Source organism: Leuciscus leuciscus (assembly GCF_965113295.1).
Source record: "Leuciscus leuciscus genome assembly, chromosome: 2".
Lineage (NCBI taxonomy): Eukaryota > Metazoa > Chordata > Actinopteri > Cypriniformes > Leuciscidae > Leuciscus > Leuciscus leuciscus.
Window position 1 is genome coordinate 12,851,959 of NC_138726.1, and position 25,415 is coordinate 12,877,373.

A 25,415-nucleotide genomic window follows, 5' to 3' on the forward strand; every position below is an offset into this window, starting at 1 on the left:
AACTGAAACGGGCCCGTAGGTTGAAATTGGAACATTTCCAGCCGCCTGAACTAAAGAGGGGTCTGGGGGAAGCACATGAGCTCTCTTCGGGGGTGGTGCGGCCGCAGTGAGACTTAACCCATTTCTCTTCCTTCCTGTCCTTGGACCAGGAAGGCTTCCGAGGCTCAGGGTCCAGCATAACTTTAGGCAGAGGGCCCTGGCGTTGCGGGAACGGGAAGCGCTTAGCTGGCCGTGGGCATCGATTGGTTTCAGCCGCTGGATGGGACTGAGAAACCGGCGGCGTTGGTTTGGCTGTCTGTGGGGTCGGTGTGAACTTCAGGCGACCACTGTTTGGCCTGCGAAGAAAATAAATATTAAATGTATAAAAAAACAAGAATTGTCCATTTTGATTTCATGGTGACTTAATCCGCATCACTAAGCATTGTTAATTGGTATCTGTCACATTCACCAGCTAGAGTGCCATTGATCTCCACCATAGGGCACTCCTCACTAGTTCCTTACCATTCCATCACAAACTACATCCCCTTGGGGGTTGTCAACTATGCCTTGGTGGTCTCCAGCCACGTAGTGGTCCACAGTCTTGCTAAAGCGGTCTTTTACTCCGCCATGGGGGTCTTTAGTCCTGTCTGATCTGCTGTGGTGGTCTTCAATCTAGCCTGTTCCACCCTGGCCTCCTGCTCAGCCTGCTCCACCCTGGCCACTTGTACTGCATGCTGCACCTTGGCCACTTACTCAGCCTGCTCCTGCACTACCTCAGTCTCCAGTTGTGCTTCCACTCCATGGACCTGGCCCTCCATCCTGACCCCGGATCCGCCTCCATCCCACCTCCCTCTTGGATTTATGTTATTGTTTGAGGAGTGTCTGGAATCTACTCCCTAGGTGGGGGGCTATGTCACACATCCACCAGCTGGAGTGCCCTTGATCTCCACCATATACCATCTCTGAGATGTGCCACGCATTGCATCATCACGTTGGAAAGGTCACGCGTCACGTCATCTATCTAAGTTATTTGTCTGTGTACTATGTAGGGAAGGGCGAAAAATTTAATCTCATTTTCTCCTCCAACTTCAAAATCGTCCGACTTCTTTGTTTTCATTTATTTATTTATTTCCGTGACCTTTTCAACATGATGACGTAATACGTGGCGCATCTAGAGACGGGCGGGTAAGACGGACGGGTAAGACGGGCATTTGTGGTAAAAAAAAAAAAATATATATATATATATATATATATATATATATATATATATATATAATTTTGTTTTTTGTTTTTAAATGACCGATCGTTTTGCTAGATAAGACCAAGCGGCAACCTCCCCGTCTCTCTCTTGAAACCAACACGGAAGTGAGTTAAACTGCAATTCATTAACTGGCCGCTTGGCCTGGCTGCAGAAGTGAGTCAAATCTGTATCTCCCTCATGTTAAAATTGCCAACTTTACAGCAGAAAAAAACATGTTTACAGCCTGGATCTCTATGTGGCTTTGGTCTATACAGCTAATTTTGCCCTTCATAACAACTGTGAGGGGGGTGAATTTTTTTATAACTCGTCCGTTTAGTTGATTAATATTTAAATTTAAGGGTGTGGCCACTTGAGTGACAGATGGATTGCCGCTGTCAATGCTAGCCGTTTGTCTGCTGTTACTAGCCGTCACTTCACCTCAGCAAATGTTAGCTGCTGAACTTGCCTTCTCTGCAGTGTTTGTGCTTTTTTTCGGGATTATTTCATAAAATTTAATACTTGGGTACAAAGCCCACGTCTTTGGATTCCGTCGTTATCGTTTGAGAGAACAACCAGCGCTGTATTTCAGTTGTTTTCCTCTGTGAACATGGATGGATGTCTGACAATTTCTTTGCTTTTTGGGGTTCTCAAATTTAAAACGTCAATAAAGGCTCGTTCATTCTGCTATCATGGAACAGATGGATTATAATATGCTTATGTACTGTCAGATGAAATCATGCAGGCGTCGGCGCTTTCTCCGTCCGTGCATTAAATGCACATGAATGAGCGCGGATTTTCTAGCGCATTTACTTGCACTTCAAAGGCAATATATCTATGGTTTAACGGTTTAACCAATTTGAGAGGCGGCCAAAATCAGAATTTAAAATGGACTGAATAAGCTCTCTACGAACTTGAGCGATGCCGCGCTGACGGACCATGAAAGAGTGACTGACATGTAACGTTATGCACATAAATCACTGTCACGCACAAACACTCTCGAAGTAATACACAGTCTCACTTGTAGCCATGTCTTTTAACTATTATAATATTTCGAAGGGCAAAAATAGGAACTTTTAATTGGCTTTACATCATCAGCTAACTCGATCAAGTCGAGCTAGGTGATTTCAGATAGCCAGGCTCATATCTATGGCCAGGCTTCTTAGCTCCACTCACGCCCCGCCTGTTTGCCTATTTTCTGTTATCCGGGAGTGACGCAAGGCCAAGATGGCGACGGCCGGCTCCGCCCACTTTAGGCTTCAAAAATGCTCTTCAGAAACCTACGGGTGACGTCACGGACACTACGTCCATATTTTTTTACAGTCTATGGATAAGACCCTTATTTCTCGACTGGGATTGTGTAGAGACTTGTGTAGAAGCTGCATTGAGACGGACATTTGAACCTTCTTTGAACATTGGAATAGTTGGTTGCCATTGAAGTCAAGTCAAGTCAAGTTTATTTGTATAGCGCTTTTCACAATACAGATTGTATCAAAGCAGCTTCACAGTATTAAATTAAAATAATACAACAAAGTTTGTTTCAAGAGGAATTTATTGATTGATAAAATTAAATTAAATATCCCCAAAATATCCCCAACTGAGCAAGCCAAAGGCAACAGTGGCAAGGAACCGAAAAACTTCATCAAGTGACCTAATGGTGTCCTAAAACTCCATCAGGTGACCTAATGGAGAAAAAAAAAAAACCTTGGGAGAACCCAGGCTCAGTCGGGGGCCAGTTCTCCTCTGGCATTTATGAGCTAGAGGCCGGATTGTAGTTTGAACTGTAGGATTATATGAATGCCTGGCTGAAGAGATGCGACTTTAATCTAGTTTTAAACTGGGAGAGCGAGTCTGAGCAACGAACAGTATCAGGAAGACTATTCCAGAGTTTTGGAGCCAAATGTGAGAATGCTCTCCCTCCTTTGGTGGTTCTGGATATCCTAGGTATGACCAAAAGCCTTGCATTTAGTGATCTTAAAGAGCGCGATGGATTATAGGGTGATAAAAGATCCGTTAAATAGACTGGAGCTAAGCCGTTTAGGGCTTTATAAGTCAGTAGCAATACCTTATAATTAATACGGAACTTTATAGGTAACCAATGCAGTGATGATAAAATCGGTGTTATATGATCATATTTTCTTGATCTAGTAAGAACTCTAGCGGCGGCATTTTGGACTAACTGTAGCTTGTTTATTGAGGATGCAGGACAACCAGCTAGTAAAGCATTACAGTAATCCAGTCTCGAGGTCATGAATGCATGAACTAACTTTTCTGCATCAGAAACTGATAGCATATTACGTAGCTTAGCAATGTTTCTAAGGTGGAAAAATGCTGTTTTTGTAACATATGAAATATGATTTTCAAAAGACAGGTTGCAATCGAGTATAACACCCAGGTCTTTTACTGTAGAGGATAAAGTAACAGGACATCCTATGATGTTAAAGTTGTATTGTGCGAGGTTTTGTGGGCGGTTTTTTGAACCGATAAGTATTACCTCTGTCTTGTCTGGATTTAATAAAAGAAAATTACGGGTCATCCAATCTTTTATATCTTTAACACACTCTGTCAATTTGGAAAATTTTGCGTTTTCATCCGGCCGTGATGAAATATATATTTGAGTGTCATCAGCATAACAATGGAAACTAATTCCATGTTTCCTTATAATATTTCCAAGTGGCATCATATATATTGAAAATAACAGAGGGCCTAATACAGATCCCTGCGGCACTCCATAGTTTACTGGAGTTATGATCGATTTTTCTCCATTTAAATAGACAAAATGGTAGCGGTCAGATAGGTATGATTTGAACCAGCTTAGTGCTTGTCCTTGAACACCAGTATAATTTTGTAGTCGATCTAAGAGTAATGTATGATCTATAGTATCGAACGCAGCACTAAGATCAAGTAAAACTAGTATTGAGATACAGCCTTGGTCAGAAGCTAAAAGTAAATCATTTGTGATTTTAACGAGCGCAGTTTCAGTGCTATGATGCGGTCTGAATCCAGACTGAAACTTTTCATAGATCTCATTTTGTTGCAAGAAAGAGCCCAGTTGAGCGGACACCACTTTTTCTAATATTTTAGACATAAATGGAAGATTTGAAATGGGTCTATAATTTGCTAGATTATTATGATCTAATTGTGGTTTCTTAATGAGAGGTTTTATAACTGCCAGTTTAAATGTTCTTGGAACATGACCTAAAGATAAAGACGAGTTAATAATATTGAGGAGAGGATCTTCCACTACAGGTAACACTTCTTTCAGTAGTTTAGTTGGTATAGGATCTAATAAACATGTTGTTGTTTTAGATGAAGTGATAAGTTTATTTAACTCTTTTTGTTCTATAGTTGTAAAGCACTGTAATTGTTCTTTCGGGGTGATAATTGAAGCTGAATTATAAGGCGCGATTGAAGATTGAACGTTTACAATTGTGGTTCTGATGCTTTCTATTTTCTCAGTGAAGAAGTTCATGAAATCATTACTACTGAACTGTAACGGGATATTTTGTTCGGGTGACGTCTGTTTATTTGTTAGTCTAGCCACGGTGTTAAATAAAAACCTTGGATTGTTTTGGTTGTTTTCTATTAGTTTGCGGAGGTGCTCAGCCCTGGCCGCTTTTAGGGCCTTTTTATAACGTGACATACTGTCTTTCCACGCGATTCTAAAGACCTCTAAATTAGTTTGTTTCCATTTACGCTCTAAAATACGCGTTTCTCTCTTTAAAACATGCGTAGTATTGTTATACCATGGTGCTTTATTTTTCTCTCTGACCTTTTTTAATTTAATAGGTGCAACCACATCCAATGTTCTAGAGAGAATGGTGCTCATAGTGCTAGTTAGTTCTTCTAGTTCATCTGTTTGTTTGGGTTCAGGCAGCAGCTGAGACAGATTAGATAAGCAATTTGAGAAATTATCTATGGTGGATGGGAGGATTGTTCTGCCTGGTTGATAACGCGACGCCGCATGACATATTACAGCAGTACGTAATATGCAAGTTACCATGTAGTGATCAGTGACTTCATCACTTTGTGGAATGATATCTATATCGGTTGGATCGGTTCCATGTGATATAATTAAATCGAGTGTATGATTAAGACGATGTGTTGGTCCGGTGACGTTTTGCTTGACCCCAAATGAATTTAATAAATCTGTAAACGCAGCTCCTAACGCATCATTTGGATTATCTACGTGTATGTTAAAATCTCCAACAATTAGTGCTTTATCGACATTGACTAATAGGTCTGAGAGAAAATCTGCAAACTCTTTTAGGAAATCAGCGTAAGGCCCTGGCGGTCTATATACGGTAGCCAAGGCTAGAGAGAATAGGGATGTTTTTCTAACATCTAAGAGCGTAACATTTAGTACAAGTACTTCAAATGAAATAAACTTATAACCCGTTTTCTGGGTAACATTTAGAATATCTTTATAAATGGTTGCAACACCTCCGCCACGACCAATCAGACGGGGCTCATGCTTATAACAGTATCCAGGAGGAGTAGACTCATTAATACCGAAATAATCATTTGGTTTAAGCCATGTTTCAGTAAGGCAAAGTATATCGAAGCTATTATCTGTGACTATTTCATTTACAATAACTGCCTTAGGTGTGAGTGATCTAATGTTTAGAAGACCTAGCTTTAGAAATAGTTTTTGTTTACTAATAGCAACATTTTCTGTTTTAATAACAATTAGATTTTTCCTAGATCCTGCATTAGATTTATTATTTGATCTCACTAAACGAGGAATAGACACGGTTTCTATGCAATGTTCTACACTAGTATTTATATCAGTTGAATTGGTGCAGCAGAGACTATGATTTGGACTTTTGGTTACTAGTCAAAGGGTATTTAACATTTTGGAGATGTTATCTGACAGAAGATCCGCTCCGAATCTGCTTGGGTGTAAGCCATCAGCACGGAAAAGCCTAGGACGCTCCCAAAACAGATTCCAATTATTTACAAAGAGCAGTTTCTGCTCATTGCACCATGACATTAACCATTCATTTAGCGCAAATAATCTGCTGAACTTTTCATGCCCTAGTCGGTACGTGGGAAGCGGTCCTGACACAATGATCGTTGTTTCAGGCGATGTGCTGCGTACCGTATCGATTAGATTCCTGAAGTCTTTCTTCAGAATCTCCGTCTGGCGCAGCCTGATGTCGTTCACTCCCGCGTGCAGGACCACAGTTCCGACGCGCTCGTCACCGTTCAGGATCTCGGGAACGCGAGCAGCGATTTCAGAAACACGAGCACCAGGAAAGCAGTGACTTTGCACCTTACTTTTACCTAACGTAGCGTGTACATGCCGAACGATGGAATCGCCGATGATCACAGCATCGCGTTCTGTTTCGCGTAGAGGGGAGAAGCGGTTTTGTGTCGATAACTCGAAAACCGGGAGGGTCGGAGAAAGTCTTGGTCTAAACCTGACTCGCGTCTTCCGCTGCGGAACCACCCAGGCTTCGTGGTGGCGTGTTGGAGCCGGAGTGAACGAGACCATGGCTGATTTCGACCGATGCTGAGGAACGCACGGAGTAGACGCGGTCGGAGTCAGCGGGTTAGTAACGTTAAACACTGATTTGTGTGCATCGGCGCGTGATGTTTCAAGAGCCAAACACCGGTCTCTCAGCTCGGCCTGTCTCAATAAAAGGTTGTGGATCTGTTTCTCAACAGCTTCCAGCTCAGACTGCAGTGCGTGAAGCTCAAATGTGTCCTCACCTGCACCAAGCGGTAGACTACTTACATCTGATATATTCGCCATTTTAACAGATGGACAGTGAGTTAGCAACGAAGCTACCAGTGATGCTATCAATATTAATACTAATTTATATTATAAGTTTGTTTGTAAGTGAGTGTGGAGAAGACGCGTTCAGCCGTGATCCATGGACGTAACCTTTAAGAGTATGCAGCGTTGGATCACTAATAGGCTTGAGACGCGTCTGCTCAACAGTCCGCGTTGTAACTATGAGGTTTTTTAGGTTTTTTAGTGGTAGGGGTGTAGAGTAGACGCACGATAGGCGAAAAAAAAATGTTTGTTTATAAGTGAGTGTGGAGAAGACGCGTTCAGCCGTGATCCACGGACGTAACCTTTAAGAGTATGCAGCGTTGGATCACTAATAGGCTTGAGACGCGTCTGCTCAACAGTCCGCGTTGTAACAATGAGGTTTGAGCAGTAACATTAGTGCTTCTCAGTGAGGAAAAGTAGAAAATGTTCGTTGTAAGCGAGTTTAAAAAGAAAAATCAAGAATTATAAATCAAATCGATAGAGCTCCAAAAACAACAACGCATTCAGACGCAACGCATGATAATAACAGGACAAGACATTACTCACCGTGTTTGTTGAGTGTTTCTTACTCACCTGAGCTTTTCTGAACTCAAAGGCGCGAGCGCGCGAGAGAAAATAAATAAATAAAAATAGCTGAGCGCACACGGGTGGCGTGTTTACAGGCTAGCGAATTACTAGCGTGTTGTGATGTCAGGGTGATGTGAAGCTAGCGATGTCAGGGTTGGGTAAGCTGTATTTCGTAGTAATATAAACAACTAGAAATTGTAGTAAATGATGGTTCAAAACAAGGAAATACGAGGCTAAGACGGAGCTTACAGCACCGAAGCAGACACACTCACAGCAGGCAGCGAGAAAAATCAAGAATTATAAATCAAATCGATAGAGCTCCAAAAACAACAACGTATTCAGACGCGACGCATGATAATAACAGGACAAGACATTACTCACCGTGTTTGTGTATTTTTCTACACAGAAGTCTATTCTGTGTAGAAAAATCCTGGAATGTTTTCCTCAAAAACCTTAATTTCTTTTCGACTGAAGAAAGAAAGACATGGATATCTTGGACGACATCGGGGTGAGTAAATTATAAGCAAAAACATTTTTTTGAAAGTGAACTAATCCTTTAAAGGAACACACAAAACGGTGCATTTTTGCTCACCCTCAAAAACTGACAATTTTAACATGCTATATAAAAATATCTGTGGGGTATTTTGAGCTAAAACTTCACATACTCACTCTGGGGACATCAAAGACTTATTTTACATCTTGTAAAAAGCGCATTATACCACCCCTTTCATTTTTATTTCAGTTTTAGTATTAGGTAGGCCTATTTTAGTTCCTCATGTTAAATTAAATGAACATTTTAAATGTTGCTTAGTCAAATAAATTAATAAAACAAGTTTAAGTTTTATAAAAATATATTTAATCAAGTTAAAGTTTATTTAGTATTCCATTACAAATTGTATTGACCATTTGTGACTTTAAGTGACAGAACAAAAAAACGATTTGTATCAAAAGATCAGATTTCTGCTGCATCGCAATGTAACAGCCAATATGTCTCAATTGGGAATCTTGCGATTGTTCTATTGGTTGGATTCAACTCGAGTCATTGGACAGCAAATCCTCGGTAAACGGAGTTCTGTTGATTTTCGAGTCATGTGACTAGTGTCATTTCAGCTCCACATTGGTTACAAGTTTTAACCTGGCTGTAGATAACTCAAATTTCAGTTCGACATCTGTGAACAGACAGACAGTCAAGAACCAGCAAATTCATTTTCATTCAACTGATCATTCACAGAGCAAATTCTTCTTCATGCGGGGTCCACTTTGTGGACTAAAACAGACTGATGGTGACTATCTGAGTTTAACTGATTTTCATTTTGCATATTTTTCCTGGTATCAACGTCATTAAAACCGATTGAAAAATTAGCTACGTGCTATTTATGACTGTTTCTAGCCCTAAACAAAGCGTAGAGCTAAAGGCTAAATCTAAGCAATTATGTCATTACATCTGCAAGACGCGCGTATCGTAAGTCTATTTCTTGCTGTTAAGCTTTTAGTAGTGGTTTGCTGTTGCGGTGCTGTAACACCACAGAAACGTGCACCATTTTGCCTCCTTGTCAAATCTGAACATGGGAGTTATCAGGTTAGTTTTCTCACTCACTCACTGGACGCTTTAGCACCTCCACTCTTTTACTGGAGCAAGTGGACATCAGAGAAACGCGTTGAAGATTGTATCATGAGTAGCGACAGGACCCTGGTTACGCGTTATTTGTCACTCTGCCGTGAAGAGCGCGCTTATGACATTGCCGAAAAGTTACCTTTCCGCTTCAACATAAGTGCGCTATTGGAAGATGCCAGGCTGTGTGAAATGAACTCATATTTAAATTTCACTTTGCTCAAAGAAGACGTCAACCAAGGTCAGCCCATGGATTCAAGAGCAAAAAGTCGCTATAAACGCGCATGGGTTTTACCGGGAACACTTTGGTGTGGACGAGGCACAAGCGCCAATGACTATGAACAGTTGGGTAGGTCTGCATCCATAAATTCCTATGCCTTCACTCTTAAAAATAATGGTTATTTAGTGGCATTGATGGTTCCATAAATAACCTTTAACGTCCATGTAACCTTTCCATTGCACAAAAGGTTATAGTGAATTATTAAAATATTCGTCACACTAAGATTTTTTTAATATATTTTTTTGTAAGGCTATATTTTAAAAGTGTTGTTCAGTTCACTTATAAAAGTTTGTCTCTCAAACTTTAATAAGCAGTAACCACCTACAACAAATAAAACTCACTTAGACATGTACACAATCACAGATTATGTGAGTTAATATCAAATACAAAGAGTTCTGTTGTCACAACCTACCCAACTACTGGGTTGAGTTGTAACACTAGCTTGGGATAGATGTAACAAAAACTGGTAATTTGCTGAAATAAGATCCATACTATCCAATTTATGCAATACATTCATTGAAGAACAAAGAATACTTAGTTTTGAATAAAGTGAACAATAAAAAAATCAACAAAAAAAAACCATTTTATTTATTTTAGGACTTAATTTAGCACAAAAACTATTGCGGTGTCTCTGTGTGTTTGTTTGTGTGTATTACTCCTGTCACACAAGGGTTCAGTAACTAGCTTGCCATCCATCTATTTTTATGTCAACTTTGAAATATCACACAAAAAAAACCCTGGACGGAAACGCCAAGATGCGCATACATTCTAAAAATGTGCACAAAAAACCTATAAGCTCATCTGAGGCAGATCATTTTTATCCTACAATTTTTAGATAATTTTTATCCTAAATGAAAACACATTTACCACACAAATCCCTTGATGCGCAACAAAAAACTCATGTGACTGCCTCAATAGAGGATTTGATTGATAACACAAATTTTTCGTGAACTTGACCTATCCCTAGCCCAAACAGCCATAAAATGTGATTTAACTGTTTTAACATGTGGGTTTGAAGTTAGCAGGAATGCAAAGCATCAAATTAAACTAGATAAATGGATACTTTAGGTTATGAAAATAATTGTATCAATGTCTTGATAAAAAAAAAGTTACTTTCTTTCCTGAATGTGTTTTTTGTTTTTGTTTTGTTGGTCATAAAATCTACAATGTTTCTCAGTCACATACCACTTCTCCTGTGAACTCAAAAAGGTATGACTTTTATGCCATCACTACAGCTGTTTTCTGACCTGTCAAACTGACAGTGTTAAATTGACACCATGTTACAACACTCTCCGGTCTCCCCCTACTAGTGAATTAATTTTGTTGTTCATACCAGTACAAAATTAAGCATTTTGCATAAAATGCTGCTGGAGCTGTTGAGTGTATCAAATATTCTGTAACACTATGCAAAGTATTCATGTTACAAAGGCCTTAGAGCATGTGCTGGGTGTCAAACTCAGTTCCTGGAGGGACACTGTTCTTCAGAGTTCAGATCCAACACTAATTAGACACACCTGGACCAGCTAATCAAGGTCTTCAGGATTTGTTAGAAACCAGAGATGTGGTGTGTCCCAATTCTTATACTATCCATCCTAAATAGTATTCGAAAATAGAATTAGTGCATCCCAAATCATATGTTGAAATGAGTATTCCAAAGATACCCGGATGGTCTACTATTTCTGGTTAGAATTTGAAGTGCACATCGATGCACACTCTAAAGGCTAATATTGGACAAGGTTGGACAAGGATTCGATTAGAACTACAAACACGAATAAAAAGGGTTAAAAAACTTCAAACATGATGGATGTGAGAGTCCAAAGGTTAAGTAGAGAGGTTTAGATAAAGGGGTTTGAGTGAATTCGTATCAGTATCTAACCTGAAGAAAATATATTTATTCAATGTTATCCACATTATATTTCATCTGCAACAGCATTGTAAACTTTTGTAATGATACGTTTGGCCATTAACTTTAAATGCATCATTATATTTAAACTGCAAACACACGAGGAGAGTCTTCGCATGAAAGACCCACGATTGGCAGATCAACGTGCTACTACATTTCTGTCCGATACGGTAGGAAATTAAATGAAATTGAATGTGGAGGATTTGAACTGTGACAAGTTTTGATTGACAGGGCAGTTTAAACAGTGACAGGATGTATGTAACTAAGCGACAGAGCTGTCTGTTAAAGATGACAAAGTAGTATGTCCCAAAGCTTGCATACTCTTCTGCTACACACTCAAAAGTATTTACTTTTTATTCACTAAAGGTGTACATACTACACGAGGGTGTAGTATAAGGCGAATTGGGACCCAGCAATAGTCTTATTATTGGGAGATACGAGGGTCCGTGGCTCTACCATTGGGGAAAAAGCAACGGCTAACTTGGATCATGTGTGCCTTGATAACCAATCACATTACAGCTTTGACGCCATTGCATTTCGTTCAGAGTTGTGCGGCAGTCTATGGGTGTTTCTCAAACGGAAGGCTGCATCCTACCGAGATTGTGTCCTTCCTAGTTCAGTCCTTCTGAGGCTTGTAGGCTAGACTCCTCCTCAGCAATTAAATGCTAGAATGAGACGGTCTAGTAAGTGTGCATGGCTATGTCACACATGTTCCCGCCCTCACGGTCACTGCACAAAAAAACTATTAAAACTTAATTTTGGAAAAATACTTTGTATTACAAATCTTTATATTAACTGGCTTTCTATTAATGCAGCCATGACAGCCATCTGTGGTCTCCCAGTGGCTTACATTATTGTCAGTTTAATGTTAGTGATTAATTTACAGCAAAACAAAAGATAACATATATGCTTTCATGTCCGAAAAAATATTTTTTGTCTTGCATTTCATAATAAACTCAGACAATCTCAGTACCGACTTGTTTTCCTTCCATTTATTTTCGTTAATTTAAATGTGTGCAAAGGATTGTGGGTGATTTAAGGCCACGAAGGATACATCCGATTCATCTTTCAAAACAGGCCGAATTAAGGAAGTGAAACGAAGGCTGTCTTCCAAGGATCCTTCAAACTGAGATGGCCTTCAGCGACGTTTGATGATGTGGCAGCCGAGATATGCAGCCTTCGTAGGATGTAGCTTCCGTTTGAGAAACACCCAATCACTGTTTGCTGATTCCACAGAAATGAATGAGAAATGCTGTAAACTAAATCATACCTGTCGCAGCATTTACATTTTTTTTCGGTGTAAAAATAGATCAATCCAAAATGAATGTTTAAGAACAAACATGTTGAAGATTAGCCGATGGGCTGACGAGTCTTTTCTTCTTTCTTTTTTTACAAATAGGAATGTTATCGGCGTGAAAAAAAGCTCTATTTTCGTTATTTGCTACATTTTAAGCGGTTTTCCTGAGAGCGATAAATCAAAGTGCAGTTTTCATGCCAGGGTCATGGATGGTTGTGTGGCTGACTATCTGTGAATGTCCTCGAAAGACATGGGAGGTCCCTGCAACATAACCTGGTTATTACAGTTAATACTAGCTATGTTGTGCATCAGTAAATCAATATAATTACAGAGGGTGTCATGCCAGTCAAGAACGGAAGAGTTACTGTGCAAAACAACGCAAAACCGAAATGTGCCCTGCGCATTACATTTTACTGAGATGTTACAAGTTGTATTCTATTACAGATAATCTACATAATAATGAGGACAGTATTATTTTACAATATTGTAAATAATCTATATTTGTTATTTGATTATTTAGACTACATTTTTCTTCTCTTATCAGGTATGTTTGTGCATGCGGATAGATGCTGCCGAGAACATGATCACTGTGAGCACATCATACGCTCCTTCTCTGTGAACTTTGGTGTCTTCAATCCCAACCTCTTCACAGTCTCCCACTGTGACTGTGACCACAGGTGAGCACATAAGCTCTGGGGTCTTTCACATTCCACAGATGAGAGGCATTTTCAGATCCTCAGGGGAGACTCTTTAGAGTCATAACTCATCCTTTCTGTTTGTTCACTTTATGGATGTTATTCTTATATGGCTCATATAAGTTTTTTTAGGACACTGCATGTTTTAATAGAAAAAGAATATATATCTTCAGCAGGACAGCCTGTAATTTATGTAGAAAGGCCTTTCTTTTGATGTGCAAAAAAAAAGAAAAGAAAAAAGTTTTGTCTAAAAAAATTAACACAGCAATCTATTTGAGGTATGACAACTTCTAACCAACAAACTACAATACACATTTTAAGTTAAATAAAAGTTGTTCCAATTCATTTCAACATAATTGAGTGGTGGTTCGGGAACTATTAAAAATGTAATGTGGTTTATTTTAACTGCTAGTATACTTAACCTAACAGGTCACAACACAAAATAACACTAAATTTCAATATTTATTCTACTTATCATATGCAAAGCATGCTGGGAACTTAAAATCCACAGACAATTCCTTTGTTGCATTAAGTTGAATTGTATTTTTTTGCAGTTTAAATTAAAAAACAATATTAAATTGATGTAGTAATCAACAATTTGTCAACATAACTCTTCTAAAAATATTTTTGCAACTTAAATCAATTCAATCCAATTACATTTTAGTTCAATTAATAAATTAGATTTTTTTTTTTACTTGCAACCATGCATTTATTTAAATGTTTTTTTTAGAGTGAATTAGTTTACCGGTTTAGTCGTTGGTTCAATTCCCAGGGAACACAAATACTGATAAATTGTATGCACTGAAAGTTGATTTAAATAAAAACAAAATCCTAAAATCTTACATGTAAATACATTAAGCATGTGTTTAATGGAAGGGTTAGCTGACATTGAGACACAAAAGATTTCATGATAATCATATTTATTTCTGTCTTGTATCTTCCTGTCTCTGTTAGATTTAAACAATGCCTTCTCAATGGTAATGACACCATCTCCAACATGGTGGGCTACAGTTTTTTCAACGTCCTGAAACTCCGCTGCTTTGAGCTGATTCAAAGGAGGCAATGCACACAGTACAACTGGCTTGGAATGTGAGTGCAAGAAATTAAATAATGCATTCCAAAAATGTTGCTTCATGCTTCTGTTTGCAAGCAAAAATGCAGAATGGATAAAAACACTGTAATTGTATATATAATTATATAATTCACACAGCTGTCTTCATTGACATAACCAAATTACTTCCATTGAATCACTTGTATGGCATCATTATAGTATGTTCATTCATAGTCTTTCATAGATTTTCAGCCTGTTATTCCAGTTTCTGTGTTAAATGTGAATCCTGTAACAATTAACAAAGTTTACTGGACTCACTGTCCTAGATTGTCTCCGATATGTACTTATATTTGTTTGGACATTACTTTATAATCTTGGTTTTACATTCTAGGATGAGTTTCTCTTTAATAACATTGTGCCAGAGGTGGGAGTAAGTTACCCACATTGAAGTCATAAGAAAAGAAGTCGTCGAGTCAAGTCTCAAGTTGCAGTGCACAAAATAAAACAAGTCAAGGCTATGGCTTACCTCAAGCAAGTCATGTTGAGTCCTGCGAAGAAAGTCACTCTCAAAGTACCATGCAGAGGTTACTTTTCCCAAACAGTTATGAACTCCCTGAATAATACAGATCTGAGAATGATCTGATCTGAGATCAGAATAATACCTCTCTTAAACAATTTTAGAGTAATTTACCAAGTTTAATGTGTGAAAGCAGTTATTTTGTCTATTATGCTTGCACTAATTGACAGGGCTGCTTGAAACCTTGGTTGAAAATATAGGACTTGTTTCCTCAGCCATTTTCCATTTACTAACTTTTTGTAGTGAATCACTTTTGAGAAAAATGTTGACAGCAGTATGTTTAGTATTGTCCTCTAGCCCAGAGTAACATTATGCTGGTGTAACTGATTTTTTTTATCTCTAACTGCAGGTGCACAATGGTTCAGCTCGCACCTGTGGCAGTATTGAAAGATTCAACGCCATACAATTCCACCAATCTAAGTAATGAGAAAAGTGGCACCGCTGACCTTCCATGCAATGAAGTGCCAATCAAATTGTCACATAGTGGCAAACAAAGAACCTCTAAATCTAAACGAATTAGACTGGCAAAGGACCAAAGAAACTGCGCTCCAGTTGACTATGCAAAAGGGGGAACATCTCAGCTTAGTCAAAAGTTGGTGAACCCATTTGAAAAACGGAAGAATCTACAAACAGCTGGACATCGAAAAGGAAGAACAACTGTGCAGCCAAACTCATTGTTGACATTTACCCTCGCTCCCCAAAGGAAGCCATCTAAAGAGAAGCAAAGGATAACTCAAAAGTTCAAAATGGTAACTATTCTTCAAAGCATCCACAGGACATCAAAAGCAAGTGTCACTCACTCACCTTCAACCTCATCTGAAACAAAATTACTCTTGGTTCAAAAGACGATAGTCAATCAGTCCAAACAAATATCTGCAAATAAATCAGGAGCAAGGACACTTCAAAATAAGAGAAAAAGAGGTAAAAACAAAACCCAGAAATCCAGAAAGAGCCAGAAGAAAAAACGAATTAAAACCCAAAAGCATTGATGCTCACTTTCAATCATCAGAAATGCAAAGGTTCTTATTTTTCAAAAGATAAGAGATCTTTTATCAGGTATTAGATTAAATTATGTGTGACATGAGAAGGGCTTTTCACACTGCGCTTTACCCTGGGTTATTGTCATTCTAAACCCCTCTTTTAACCCTGGGTTAAGGAACGTTTCACACTTGTAATTTAGAATCGGGCTTAGCACCGCTTTTTACCTGGGGTTATGAAACCCTGATCCACATTTGGCCACTCCAGACATGTTAACGCGTTCGCCATCTTGCAAAGGTTAACATGACGCTGCCATCACTCGCACTAACAAATCAATCAATTTCATTGAACATTTTACAGCATTGTGTAGCCTATGGCTGTAAAACCACCGAGCTATAAATTCCAGATGAAATGGGATAACCTTACAGAGGTGAGAATGTGCAGGTTTGTGTTTTTTATGTATAACTCAATATACAATATCCATATGCAGAATTATCACATTAATGATAAATTAAATGCTGTGAAAATCAATATCCATCTATAGATATTCATACATGTGAATAACTAGGTTGTAGATGCACAGTCAACTTGCTTTTGAGTGGTCATGGACCGGATTTGACCGTTCCAATATGGCAGATGGCTTGCGTATAACAGCCCATAGAAACAGACACCTGTTTGAAGTGAAAAATGTCAAATGGTGACAGAAAACATGACAATTGGATAAGTTTCATTCTTACCTTTATAGTCTGAAGACTCCATTCAGTATAAACTTGATAGTACAGTCGGCAACATATAATATGAGGATGCTTAGTGCTAAAGTCTTTATGGGAGATGTGAACGAGACACTGCGTCATTGCGTTGGCACTATGGGAACACTATCATTGCGAAACACTATCACATTCGTCCAGAGTTCCATCTGTGAACCCCATGATTTAACCCTTTCGTACGTACGATCACACTGGTGTGATCATTCTTGGCTGGTCCCTGGAGCATACGATCACACTGGTGTTGGTGTCGGTGTGATTAGAATGTGCATCACGTGATCAACTGCTAAATTCAAATGTGCTTTCGCGCGCTGGCGCTGAACCAGAGACAGACGCGCTCAGCATATATCACAACTATTCAGTATTTTCAACCTCATAATGTTTATTTTAAGTTTCAGACATTTAAATCCACATAAGTACTAAAAAAAAACAATAGATTTAGAGTTTGTAAAATACACACTGATGTCTATGGAAGCGGCAATAATAATCCTTTCCATTATAATTAGACAACACGTTTTATTCATATCAGATTTACATTGTGAAAGTAACTTTAAAGTTTACTCTATTCTATTCCCAGTTAACTAGCCACTTACTCTTGCAGTGAGGATAGTCCGCTCCCTCGAGAGCTGACCTTGCGTGCTCGATTGCCATACATACAATACAGAATTTTGTCTCCTGAAACATAGCGGTGCATGACACAACACATCTCCTGAACTTTTTTACTTTTTAATCAAAGCTCCTGCTCTACAACACACTGAGACAGACACTTTTGACAAACAATACAGACAAGCTTCTTCTGAAGACAAAGAAGCTTGTGACGCTGTGTTCAGGTGCCATTTTATAGACATAGTCACATACAACATAGCGTCACCTGACTTCGCCCAAGGCCAATGGTATTGGCGCATGTGTACACGTGATTCAGACACTGGCGCACGCTGAAGATGTTCCCATAACACAGTGGCTCTCAAACTCAAACGCAGTGGTCCGCCCCTCCCCCCTTCAACAAATCTCACCCCAACCACACACACACCTCTGACTGCCAAATAATTTCACAAAAAATGATAAAAACGGAAATTTTCCAGAATTTTTACATTCCGGAAAAATTTACTCACTTGAACGGCGTTGCAATGGCTGTTTTTTCTTTTTTTTTCTGCTGATCTCTACTGTACACCTGTTTGCATGTTCTGTGATTAATAAAAAGCAAATATGACTCAATAAATTGTGGTACAGCTGTATTTTTAGCAATTAAATAGAATGTTACAGTTAAATGTAAGTTTGATTGAATCTGGACAATTTAAACATTCCTAAAACAAGAAGTCCAGAATGCGGTGGGCTAGATTTGAACCACAGACCAGATTTGGGTGTCACTGTCACTGACATATATTATTTTTATATTAGGTGTTTAAGTTATGCCCAGAATATATATTGGCATAGTAATATGACCAATATTCCAATAATCTATCAGTTGCTACAATAAAAGGCTTTCAGGTAAATGGTGCAATTACAGAATACTTTAGAAAATATGAATGTAATATACTGTAGCTCTGTAATTGTGTTGAAAATTCAATGAATACACAAACTTGGCATGTGATGTACTGTCACGACTGTTAAATTGAGCATTCTGCAAGGGACTCAGCAAATGTTCTCTAGTTTAAGATATTAACAATAAATAACACAGCAATTTACAGCTGAAAATACTAATTGGTAGCTAAAAGCATAATCAAATTAACTTGAAAATAACTGAAAACAGATTATTGAAATGACTTACAATTAACATGAATAGAAGAAGGAATGTGATAGTTTTCCTGAAAGAAGATGTTGCTTAAATCTAATTAATTTTTTTTTATTATATTTATGATGATATTTCCATGTTTTATGACTTTTGTGTGAGAGATGCTTTTTGAATTCCTTTTTTTTTTCTATTTTTTTTTTTGACGAGCTGCTTTACACAGAGTGACCTGGTGTTTCTAATTTAATTAATTAGCTGCTGTTAAATGAACTGAGACCACACCCTGATGAAGGCATGTAGCCGCAACGCGTAGGTGTACTTCTCACCAATTTTCAAGTAAGCCAGGAATGAAATAAAGGCTTTTTAACTTTTTTCACTAACATTCGAGTGCCTTGGAATTCTTGTCTTCAGAGATATACTATCCCACAACCAAAGAGCACCGAGATTTTATACACCCCATGCAGCACTTCTTTTTTGCATTAAGCTTTGAAGATGTTTTTTATTTTGCATATTGAAACTCACTATGCGTTGTTTGGAGGTGGTAATAATGAGAAAAACTGTAAAACAAATGTGGCAATATATTCAATATGTAATGCGTGGGCAGATGCATTTAGACCATGCATGTTTATTAACAGATCCTTGTAAATAACACAAAACCTAATTTTGCTATGTTTAAATTATTTTAAAAATTACATTTAATTTATTTTTAATTTTGTTATGAGAAAAAAAAGAAGTTCATTGTGCATTGTGCTGAGAACCACATCTATTGTTGCCACAAAGTCAATAAAAAGTCTTTGCATTGGCAGTTTGGGGATTCAACCAGCAGATGCCAACAAAATACATGTAATTAATCTAATTATGTGCATAACAACTGCAGTTAATACTGTCCATAATGATGTGTTAGATCACTATAATTAATTTATTAATTCTACTTAAATTCTCTATAAAGTAGCCTAATTCTGTGAGCTTTTTTTTTTTTTCTTTTTTCTTTTTTTTTGTTAAAATGTAGGAGTTACATAATTGTGTTGTGCATATAGTCAAAAAAATATATAAATATTTAAAGGACAAAAAGGATTTGTCTGAATTCCAGTTTCATAAATGCTTGTTTTCTCTAGCAGTGGTTTTGTTTGTCGGTTTCAAACACAGAGGCACAAAATCCTAAATGAAATCCTAAACTCTTACATTTTCAGTATTATTATATATATATATTTTGTTTTGAGTAAGGGAACATACTAAAAGAGACAAGTGTATAACGAGGAAAAAAGAAGAAAAAAAGAAGAAAAAAGTTCTTAAGGGGATTTTGATCCTTGACAATAGCATTAAATATATTTTCAGTAGTCTTTTGTGTTTTTAATGAAATTATTACAGACAGATCATTGTTGTATATGTGGTTGAAGCAAATATAATTTGTATTAACTAACACTGGGACGCCACTATGAAACATCCAAGACACTCATTTTACTGTCACTTCTCCAAAAAGTTCCAGTCAAGGTAACATTTAACACCCGTGAAGCAATTTTCTTCTGCTATAGAATTTGATACTTTTGATATGCTGTCTGACAGAAACTTGGCCTAAACTGGAATACTAAAGCATAATCCTCACCTGAAGTGTCAAGAAATAACTGTTGCTGCAATTTACTGTGGTATGCTTGGCATTACTCATAGAGCAGGCTAAACATTTTGTTCATTTGAAGTATTTGCCAGGTGGATATTCTCATGGACAGCAGATGATGACACCACAGTATTGGATTCAGTGATAAGCTTCATTTATTTACTGCTATTGTGGTGGAAATTCACCAATAAAATTATAGTCAAGTATAGTTTAAAAAATAAATAAAATGTATTTGTCTGAAATCGCGATCCAGGCTGTCTCTCTTACAACCGAAACATATCTCAGAGAGCTGCAAAATGAGCTCTAATCAAAACAGAGTATTTATTCTGTAAAATCATACATATTAATGTATCATTGAACAAAGACATTCAAAGTTATTTGGATATGCAAATGAACAGATTATCATAAGGCCTCCAACTTCCTTTTATTATATATGTACATGGGCGCCGTATAGAGACAGAGCGCAACGCGTCATAATCTGAACTAGCTGCAGACTAGTGTTAGCCTACATTTCATCAACATTTAATCAGTGCAGGGAAACGTTTAGCAAGATATTCATATTAAATCATTGTCCATGCCCATTTTAGCAGACTAAACAACAAACGAGTCAGCAGCACCCCAGTCTCCCCCATAACTACCCCTCCCTGTCCCAGTGAAGAAGGTGAGCATCATTCCAGGGAGTCTGTGGGGTTCTCTTTTGCTCTTTTTCCCATAACAAAAAAAAAAGAAAATGAAATATTTATTAATGACAGAAATCAAACACATTATTTTCTCACATAATGACCATCATGCCAAATAAAAATAAATAAATAAACAACCTCCTGTCTGTACTGGATGCAGTTAGAAACAATGAGTAGCTTACCTCAACCTGCATGTAAGTTACAGACAATATTAAAATAATCCAGTTTGATGTGTTCATTTAGACTGAATTTTGGCCATTAAATTACATCTATAGATACAGATTTTATTAATCCCATCATTCCAAACCTCAAAACCTATTGATTTAGTGATCACTTGATCTGTTTTGTAGCACTATAATAACCCTGATGTGGAAATTCCTTTTTACACATCAACTTTATTTTGTTGTTGGCATGTGCAGTTATGTTAAAAAAATCAGCTGTTTTCATTGTTTTGAGATGATGATGTTAATTTATTTTAATTAAAAAGTTTATATATATTTAGTTTATTTTTTTTTTTTCATTAATTTTAAAATAAAAATACACTGAGAATGTGTAAAGGATTGCCTTAAGGACATTTTTATGGTGGCTTTTAATCTTGCATCAAATAGTGAACTGCAGACTTGCATTTACAAATCACAGCATTAAATATTGTGCTAGTACTAGTATTGAACCACAAGAAGCAAGACAGTTGAAAGCCTTTGATTAGAGTTATGTAAAGCGTTTGATGGGACAGTTAGGTCCTAGAGATGTGGTGACAACAGCTGCGCAGAGGAGGCCCAATTAGATTTTTTTGTCATGGGGCCCAAAATTCCTGGTGGCGCCCCTGTGTACACTTGCCGGTTCATCTTCATCCACATCCCATTATATGCTCACCTGACGTATACGTACATATTTTTTAATTGGAAATATTTGATCTGACTCCCTAGACTTTTCCTATAGAACGAAGCATTATAGAAGCAGCTTACAGAATGTATTATTGCTTTAAAACCATCAAATTATTCTAAAATATGGTATTCCAAAATATGATTTAAACGGTAAAGATTGCAAATCAGACTCAACACGTTTCACAGTCAAGTGAATTGAGAATCGTCACTTTAAAGAAATATTAGAAATGTAAGAGACATTAATTTAACTTGATTTTACCTTACAGATGTTATACATCTACTCCATATTGGAAATGAGGGGTGACATTTGAATTTAATCCACTGAACATTCAATTGCTATTTATGTACTCATGTGCACCATCTAGGTACTAATATGTACCCTTTAGGCAAGTAAGGTAAAAACAGTGTTTTGTGAGAAATGTATTCATGTCATTTGGAAAATGTAGTCATTGAATGTATTTTGTGCCAAAGCAGTGATAAAAGATCCACAGTTTAGCCCACATATCCTGCTGTGATTACCGTGTAAAGAGTTTTGAAAAAGTGATCCAATTAAGAAATGGACCCCTAGCGATTGTAATAAAACACTGTTCCATATTGCAACTTATTTATTGTTTGTTGCATATTTGTTTGTTTTTAGTTATCTAGGGACCTAATAAAGTTACTATTATTGAAAAATAATTTGGAAAAATGCACTAACCAAAAATGAAAAAAAATGTCTCTTCGGCCAAAAAAGTTCCCGACCCCTGGACTCATCTCGCGCACCAAACACATACCCTGGTGCACACGCAACCTTTATGGCTTACGCATAAAAACTGAAAGTATACTTTGATTCATGAGCACTGTGTGTGCATTGCACACGTACCCTGGTATATGCGTAAAAAATTCAAGTATACATTGTGCTTTGCATGCGATGTATGCATACCCTTACAAATGCGTAAAAACCCAAAGTATACTTTGGGACTCGCGCGCACTGTATGCAAACCCTAGTGTACACATACAAACCAATAGTGTATTATCTTGGCATCCTGTGCACTCTATGCATACTCTTTTGTGCATGTAAAAAACATAAAGTATTATTTTTTCTTCGATCACTTTACGCATACCCTAGTGTATGCGTAATATCTAAATGTACTTTAGGCGTGATGCAAACTGCACACATGCCTAGTGTAGGCCCTATTTGTAAAATTCTAAGAAGGACTTCACGCACATACCTAGTCTATGCAGAAAATCTATGTAGTAGAGGCTATACTCTGGGCTTAATGCGCACTGTATGCAGAACATAATTATGTGCATAGATAAATAATTTATAATAAATACTCCAGTTGTAAACGGTGGCTTGCGACGCCAAGCGTGATGTGTGCGTGATGTACGCCAGCGACACCAGTTGTAAAACACTTGCGTTGTGTAGCTTTTTTCGGCCCTGTCCCAAATGGCACACTTCATATGCACTTTTGGTCTTGTTGACTTACAATGACTGCCGCGTGCGGGTGTCCGTTAAGTCCGTGAGACCGTAGGGTGTCCCATTTGTCATTTTAGGCCTCAGAAGAGTGCTCGCAAGCTCCCCCTTTGCGGTCGATATGCGCCCTCGATGCGCACTTTTGCCGAGCCCCGCAGCAGACTTCTTCCCGACAGTCAAAGCGGCATTACTTCACGAAAGTGCGGACTCGTTGGAAGACCACGAGTGCCTAGGGTGCCATTTGGGACAGGGCGGGACAGGGCAGGACAGCAGGCAGATCGCGGTTTCACTGGATCTTTTTTCCCTGACACAAAACACAAATAAGATGCCTTTTTAGAGTGAATCGCCCTTGTTTTCTCTCCCATGCAGAAAAGGAGAAAAAATAAGAGCATGAAACAAATTAAGTAGCCTAATGGAAAATCACATTAAACAAGAAAATAGTATAAAACAGAAAACATACCTGATATAAAATACAACTAAGCAGCTTTCTGAGTGAATTGCCCTTAATGTTTTCTATTAAATAAATTAAGTACACTTATGTCACCATGTGCTCTCATTTCCACATAATTAGGCAGAAATCTAAGGATAAAATGACAAAAAAGAATCACACAGGTTAAGTAAAATAACACTACACACATAAATTGGAGTGAAAATATAGATATAAAAGCAATAATTACAATAAAGATTAAATAGGATTATCAGGAAGTCAAAAGAAACCTCCCTCTCCCATTCAGTTAATGCAAAAGGGAAGAGGAGGGGAAATTATGTTGGCTTGTGACATCACAACAATTAAAGGGAAAGCCCCCATTTCCATGTATGCACCTCTGCAGGACAGTTATAGCAGTTACCAGATCAGTGGGAGAGGCCATTTAGAACACAAATTTAGAACCACAAATTTAGAAACGCCCACTTTTGTTTCGCAGAGACCACATAGGCCTACTCCTAAGTTCAATCAGGCATATGCATATATATATATATATATATATATATATATTACCCCTAGGGGGCGCTCCAACGCACACAATTTGGATATCTAATCTAGAAAACCCAAACAGCGCTCCCCTTTAAACTATTTAGGCAGGTTGTATCCAATGAAGGCACAGAAATGGGACTGATGTAATCAAATATAATTTTATTAAACACTAGACAATATACTGATTGGCAACCAGAGCAACAAATGTTCCCCGTAGGTAACAGTGAACAATTCTACAATAAATAAATCACAGTGAATAAAAGTCTCATAATAAATGAGGTAAAGGATATAAAGTCTAACAATATCAAGTCTACAGTGAATAAAGTCGAATAAATATATACTGTTCACATACACACACTCCAACACTGCAAGAGACACTTCAAACCAAATCTGCCGTGCATACATTTACACAGCATTTCACACTTCACACTAGTGAACATTGCAAAATAGACTGTCCCCAAAGGAGATATTGCACAATGCCCAATGGCCGAATAGTGGAATATGATGATTGCCAAACAGAGAAACAAAACAAACAAAAAATACATAAACAAATAAACTAAACATATAACCAGCTACCACTAGCAAGACTCCATCCTAGGCCCACGTTTTTCTTTGGACACCAGCCTAGATGAATTGCAGCTATATGCCCCGTAACAATAAAGTTAAACGGTGTGGATGACTAATAGCTGTGCACACTCTCAGTGTTGCTTGTTGCTGCAAACCCGTGTAGAATCACTACTCGCTATTATGTGAGCAAGTTTCTGTAGACTCGTAACTGCTGGTACATTTACTGGTCGCCATACACGCAGACGCCAAACCGAAGTTCTCCTGTTTACACAGCCGATACACCAAGAGGCTCACTCTTCAACTCACACCGCATTAATGTTTTTCTGTTCATGTCTCACGACCACTGATCTATATAATTACATATGTCATTCTATTATAGATCAGTGCTCACGACACATTTAAAGGGACACATCACTTACGCCACCTGATCCTAATAATCAGTGCCAGTGAGCAGGCCTTAAAGGTACACTTCCCATCTTAACCACCCTACCCGCTACATATACATACATACATACATACACTCACCTAAAGGATTATTAGGAACACCATACTAATACTGTGTTTGACCCCCTTTCGCCTTCAGAACTGCCTTAATTCTACGTGGCATTGATTCAACAAGGTGCTGAAAGCATTCTTTAGAAATGTTGGCCCATATTGATAGGATAGCATCTTGCAGTTGATGGAGATTTGTGGGATGCACATCCTGGGCACGAAGCTCCCGTTCCACCACATCCCAAAGATGCTCTATTGGGTTGAGATCTGGTGACTGTGGGGGCCATTTTAGTACAGTGA

General features: G+C 38.0%; 1 protein-coding gene across 1 annotated transcript; it reads left to right on the forward strand.

Annotated features, from left to right (window-relative positions):
• Nucleotides 1-8,743: 8,743 nt before the first annotated feature.
• Nucleotides 8,744-17,941, forward strand: LOC309490515 (group 3 secretory phospholipase A2). The gene is made up of 4 exons (XM_082159730.1): nucleotides 8,744-9,526; nucleotides 13,202-13,334; nucleotides 14,307-14,441; nucleotides 15,330-17,941. Exons 1-4 carry the CDS (start codon nucleotides 8,998-9,000, stop codon nucleotides 15,967-15,969), a joined length of 1,437 nt encoding a protein of 478 aa, XP_082015856.1. The 5' UTR covers nucleotides 8,744-8,997; the 3' UTR covers nucleotides 15,970-17,941.
• Nucleotides 17,942-25,415: the final 7,474 nt, after the last annotated feature.

Coding starts and splice junctions, on each gene's coding strand:
- LOC309490515 (XM_082159730.1), top strand. CDS start 8,998: ATGTCATTACATCTGCAAGACGCGCGTATCGTAAGTCTATTTCTTGCT. Junction 9,527..13,201: donor CAATGACTATGAACAGTTGG/GTAGGTCTGCAT, acceptor TTCTCTTATCAG/GTATGTTTGTGCATGCGGAT. Junction 13,335..14,306: donor CACTGTGACTGTGACCACAG/GTGAGCACATAA, acceptor TGTCTCTGTTAG/ATTTAAACAATGCCTTCTCA.